The following is a 5,499-nucleotide window of genomic DNA, read 5'->3' as shown; positions in this document are numbered from 1 at the left end:
TCTCGCAGCTATTTAATCCAAATCCTGCGGCTTTAAAGCGACCGGCGATGCGTGGCTGTCCGTCTGCGCGCCTCGTCATGCGCTGCCGGTGCGTGCGCGGTTGGCTTTTTGCTCAATAACAGTTTCGCACCTCCGAGATGAGCTCTGGCACCTCCCGCGTGGAAGTTAGCGGGGGTCAGGAATAACCGCTGGAAATCGTATTGTGGATGGTGCGTTCACTGCACCGCTGTGTGGAAAGAGACAGTGGTGCTAAAGTGCACGGCGGAGCTCGAATGTGCAAGCTACACAACGCAAGACTCTCTGTTTTTGTTTTGTTTTTTAGGGCAGGTATTTAGCCTCCGAAATATAATCGGTGCTGAGGCTTGGCACTGCACAGCTGAAGAGAGTCATCAAGATAGAAATGCGGCAAACCAAATAATGTCACGATATAGTCACAGAACTATTTAGACCATATGGTCTAGATTATGCTTTGGCACTGTCTGCTTTGAAGATCCACGTGTTCACATCTGTCTGATGCTTGTGTGCCAGCAGGTAGGGTCCAGTGAATGTGTTGAGAGTGAACCAGAAACAAGAAACTTGAGTTCCAGGCTGGAAAATCAAAAGAGCGAGTTGAATGACAAAGAAAGGCACTTCAGACTGCTGTTTCATAGCCAGTCTGAGCAGCATCGAACATCAGCAACATCTGAAGAAAAGCAAAAAACAACAAGAGAGAAAAGAAAGTAGGCCCAGTGAGACTTGCTTTCAGGTACAGTTCTTTTATTTTTCCATTGGAAAGTTGTTTTCCAGATGCCAGCATCCCTGAGAACATTTAAAATGCAAACCTTCTGGACAGCCCCATCAGTGAGGTGAAACAGGCCAGCCAAAAGATATTCACATCAGCAACCCACAGCTCTGCACTGCTCTTTTTTCTTCTTCTTCCTTTTAAGTCTATTTTAATGATTAACCAGCATTGCCCTCCAGTCTCTGAGGCTGTTGCTTTGCGATGAGGATATGGTGCCTCCCTCTGCCTGGAGAAATAACTGCAGGCCATGTGTTGGGTTGAGAGCTGTCCATGGTAGTACTTTGTAAGCAGATATGATATGTGTACCTTTATTCTAGACTAGACTATGGATCCCAGGAGAAGGAGAGCTCCGTGATGAACAGGCTTAGTGACATCATTTTAGCTTGAAATACATCATCGAGTAAATAAAAATAAAATCAAAGAGTTGCAGGTATGATTGGAAAAATAGCATTGAAACAAACTAATAAACACAAACCATTAAATCCACTAATCCCCTTTAATCCCCCGTTCAGATAAATCATATAATCTTTCCATGAGGTCTGTAGACAGAGAGCTTTGCTACTGTTTTTTTAAACCTGTGTTACAGTTACTCTGAGAGTCTGTGACAATAAGAAATTTTCATCCCATTCAGAATCGTTCACCCCGCCACATACTTCCAAATCCTACCAGAAAACAATATTAAAACGCTGTTAGCTGGTGTGGCCATGTGGCTGCTGAAGGATCTCCAGGGGATGTTTTTAGCAGCATGACTTCACCCTTGCTATTCCCTCCTTTTTAGTCAACTGGACTCCTCTATGCGGTCATTTCGAAGCAGCCCCTACGGTGCGTCTGCATATCTCTCACGCGGCGGATGGACTGGATCTGGGGGTGGTGGGCTCCCCACTCATTCCAGTGCTTGAAAGGACCCATTTCAAGCATATATTGGTAGCCACGGTAGCCAGGGTACTGGTAACCCACCCAGCTATGTGAAGAAGACAGAAACAGAGGTTAACTACAATGCTTTAGCTTTCAGTTTTCACCTACGTTGCTATACAAATGACAAAGGTATTTTCTGTATAAGACAACACCTCCCAGTGCTTCATATTTTACATCTGTTTTCATATTTATTTGTTCTGTCTTTTCTTATTGCACTGTGGATTTCCATGTTGTAATTTTAAGTATTTGATGGGCTATATAGGTGTACACTGTCTGACGGTGTGTTATATTTCTTGGTTATTATTTTTGTCCGATCTGTGAGACTACAGATGAAAAGGAGCCTTTTGACTAATTCTGGAATCTTTGAATCTGAAGAGCCCAAATACACTAAAGCTATAAATAATCCATATTATCTGATAGAGGCATTTTGGATTCTGGCCTTCAGTGAGGTCATCAAGTCTACCAGTTATGGCCCAATGCCCCTCCAGTCAGGGTGAACAGTACCCCTCGATCACCCAAAAAACATGCCCTAAACAGAGAGCTCAAACCAAGTGGGGATTTGCCACTGAGCCTGAGTCGAATTAGCCAAAAAAGATGACTAGAAATGGCTTACGTTCCACCGGTGACCTGAATGCTGGCAACACGATCCTGGAAGCCGTAAGACCACAAACTTGGAATATCTTCGTCGCACACTTCCATCTTACGACCCTCAAAATTTGCACATTCATACAAGCAGATCTTGTGGTCCTGCGGGTCCTGTTGGAGAAATACATTGTTTGTCACAGATTGTGTAAATGTTCATATTTCTATTCTAGATTAACAAACAAAACAAAACAAACAAAAAACAAAAAACAACATAACCAAAGCATTATTATGATTACTGAGGATAAATGATGTATGCATAAATACACAATGGTTGTGTAATATAAATGTTTTAGAAGATAAAATCAAATCCTTGAAAAACAACACTGAATACTTTTTGTTGTTTGGGGTTTTTTTATAGTTGAAAATGAAACAGCTGCAAAAAAAGACATCTAATGAATCCTTTCATCCAAAAATGGAAGAAGACTATAAATACACGTATAACTACAACTGTGAACCCCTCCCCTCACACCAAAAAAAATTTTCCTTTGAGCCAGCAAAAGACAAAAGAAAGAATAGATGGACACGAGCTGCAACGTGAGGCGGACACCAGAAACAAAACCAAAAGTTAACAGGCGGAAAAATGTCCACCACAACTTACCATCCGGAGAGGTCTGATTGACATGATGCGGTCGCACCTGTAGCTGTTGGACCAGGTGTCCCAGCGGGGGTACTCTCCTTTCTCCAGTATGAACATCTCACCGGTCATGTTCTGCTGCTCATACCCGACCCAGCTGGAGAGGCGGACAAACAGATAAGGAAAAGGGGCAACCTAAAGTGTGCTGTCACTTATAGTGTGATTGACTTACGGTCCAATCTCTACCCGGATGGAGCCGATTCTCTCCATGCCCTTCTCGCACAGGTTACGGGACTCTCCAAACAGGTCCATTCTACGTCCCTGGAAGTTCTCGTATTCATAGAGGTATATCTGAAAAGTAAAAACACACTGAAAGCATTAGTTTCTCAAGTACAGTACTTTAGATACATAATTACTTGTTTTCATGTTTTTTTTTAGGGCTCTTCATGTTAAAAAGAAAACTGTAGTAGTACCTTGTGATTGCGCAGCCCAATGGCAGAGTGGCTGCCTATGCTGCCTTGAGCACCTGAGTGAGACATGATCAGCTCTAGAGGGAAGAAGCATGAAGTCAGTCAGCTGTTTTTAGAGATCCTGAAGAGGATAATTACTTCCACTCGACTGCTGGAACATGGCATAAACTCCAGCACGGCAATTAAATTAAAATAGTGGTCATTTAAACGCAAAGATTACTATTCTTTTCTTTTTCTAAAGATTCGCTGGATAGATTCTTGATGCTTATTCATTTAAAAGTAGGTTTTTCTCAGAGTTATCCAATGGCTGTTTTCAGATATAGCTTGTTTTACTTTTGCAGTCTATAAAATGAGTCAACACAAAGCAAACTGAAACACATCATTTGAAGTCAGTTTTTCTTCTGGCACATCCAGCAGTGACATCACAGTTGGGATCAAGGTGAGAACTTCTACCACACCAGTTCAACAAAAACAGGGTTTAAGTAGAGTCAAGCTGCTCATTAAGGATAAAAAAAAAAAATCAGTTCTGAAAATGATTGAGCTCATTATAAAATAAAAAAATAAACTATGGGTGTCTTTATATTCAAGCATTTTGGACACATCGTTATTATGTGAACATAAATCTAAGGCTGATCAGTTTTTAATGCTTAACTTAGTTATAATAACTCAGATTTTGACCTTAAAGTTGTATTGACTGTGTAAATATTCCAGGACTGCAAGAACAGTCAATGATCATCCACAAATCTGTCAATAGTGGCCTGAGCGGCTTTTTAAGGACAAAAGCACTGGGCGCAGTCTCTTATCTTTCTCATTCATGTTAACTTCAGGATGACAAATGAACACGTAAACTGCATTCTGTGTCAATATTCCTCCTGTTCAGGCCAGAGTTAAGGTTTAAGAGAAGAGGCAGTCCCTAGTTGGTTCTTTGAGTCCAAGGTGTCAGTAGACAGGAAAACAAACACATCATTTCCAAAGCAGTTCTTTAAAAGTTAGAAAGAGGAAAAACTTACAGTTACAATTGAAGGAATGGCCGACCTTTAGAGAAAGTGATGGACGCCGACCTTATGAGAGGGGATATATATATACATTCACATCCAAACCAAGTCTACAGAGGCAGGATTCTGACTTCTCATTGGCTGTGAGCTGGCTCACAATGTGGGGTCAAAGGGCACGCTGCTAATCTGTGGACAAGTCATGATGACTCAGCTGCTCCTTTTGTTGTCCTGGACCATTGTGGGGGACCAGGGACAGTCACTGCCATCAGCAGAAAGTCTGCACACACACACACACACACACACACACACACACACACACACACACACACACACACACACATTTAGGTGTGTTTGTCCTGTGTGTGTGAAGCTGCCACTTGTCTTCGTGACTTTATTTTAAAAAGCTTTTGCTTTTCTTCGTGTTTTTTCTTCTCTGTCTTTCATTTCATTTTCACTTCTTGCTCTGTGATATATATTTTTTGGCTTTCACTTCCATTTTTTCTCTTTTTTTTTGATGCTTCGTGCATGCAGTCTAAGCTTTTGAGCCCCACGTCACTAATATGCTGACTGCAGTAGCTTTTGTATAGGCAGGCAAACGGACACTCATTGGAACATTTGGGTGGTCGACAGGCTATAGTCACGCAGATAGACATGCATCCATGATTGTATCATACAGACGCATCACGAGTAGACACAACTTAAATACACGCAGAAGAACACAGGGAGATTACAAACAGGTGGGGAACACAGCTGGGAGTAATTGACAAGACGAGACAGGGGAAGCAAAACTGAATACACTGACATCAGGCATGAACCTTCAAAGTGGAACATGGAAACATACACTGACAAAACTCAGACCCGATACTGGTTGTTTTCTCAGGTTTATATTATATCATATTATTTTTGTGTGTGTATGTGATGTGTTGGTTGTCTGTTTGTTTGTTTGTATGGACATACTGCAAATCAATTTCCCGTTAGGGGCAATAAAGTTACCATTGACCACTGACATTGACACAGAACCAAAACCTAGGAACAAACAAAGACATCAAGAAATCAAAGATTAACAATACAAAACAGAAAAGGCTGGGTCACTGACCCAGGACCGTGACAAGCAGGTTC

The 5,499-nt window shown here is 41.7% G+C and overlaps 1 protein-coding gene across 1 annotated transcript; it reads right to left on the bottom strand.

The window, feature by feature from the left end:
• Positions 1-739: 739 nt before the first annotated feature.
• On the bottom strand, positions 740-4,606 carry crybb1l3 (crystallin, beta B1, like 3). The gene is made up of 6 exons (XM_006802043.3): positions 4,396-4,606; positions 3,389-3,462; positions 3,148-3,266; positions 2,940-3,072; positions 2,310-2,452; positions 740-1,742 (listed from the first exon to the last, which is right to left on the bottom strand). The coding sequence occupies exons 2-6, from the start codon at positions 3,452-3,454 to the stop codon at positions 1,574-1,576; spliced, it is 630 nt and encodes a 209-aa protein (XP_006802106.1). The 5' UTR covers positions 3,455-3,462; positions 4,396-4,606; the 3' UTR covers positions 740-1,573.
• Between the last annotated feature and the right edge of the window lie 893 nt (positions 4,607-5,499).

The sequence above is a fragment of the Neolamprologus brichardi genome, chromosome 14 (genome assembly GCF_056152115.1).
Source record: "Neolamprologus brichardi isolate AB-2024 chromosome 14, ASM5615211v1, whole genome shotgun sequence".
NCBI lineage: Eukaryota > Metazoa > Chordata > Actinopteri > Cichliformes > Cichlidae > Neolamprologus > Neolamprologus brichardi.
The sequence above is the reverse complement of the archived record's forward strand: the minus strand, read 5'-3'. Positions and strand labels throughout refer to the sequence as shown.

Bases quoted from the DNA above. Each gene is read 5' to 3' on its own strand.
- crybb1l3 (XM_006802043.3), bottom strand. From the start codon at position 3,454: ATGTCTCACTCAGGTGCTCAAGGCAGCATAGGCAGCCACTCTGCCATT. The intron at 3,267-3,388 runs GTACTACTACAG...TTTACTTTTCAG, and splicing joins TTGGGCTGCGCAATCACAAG to ATATACCTCTATGAATACGA. The intron at 2,453-2,939 runs GTAAGTTGTGGT...TTTCTCCAACAG, and splicing joins CAATCAGACCTCTCCGGATG to GACCCGCAGGACCACAAGAT.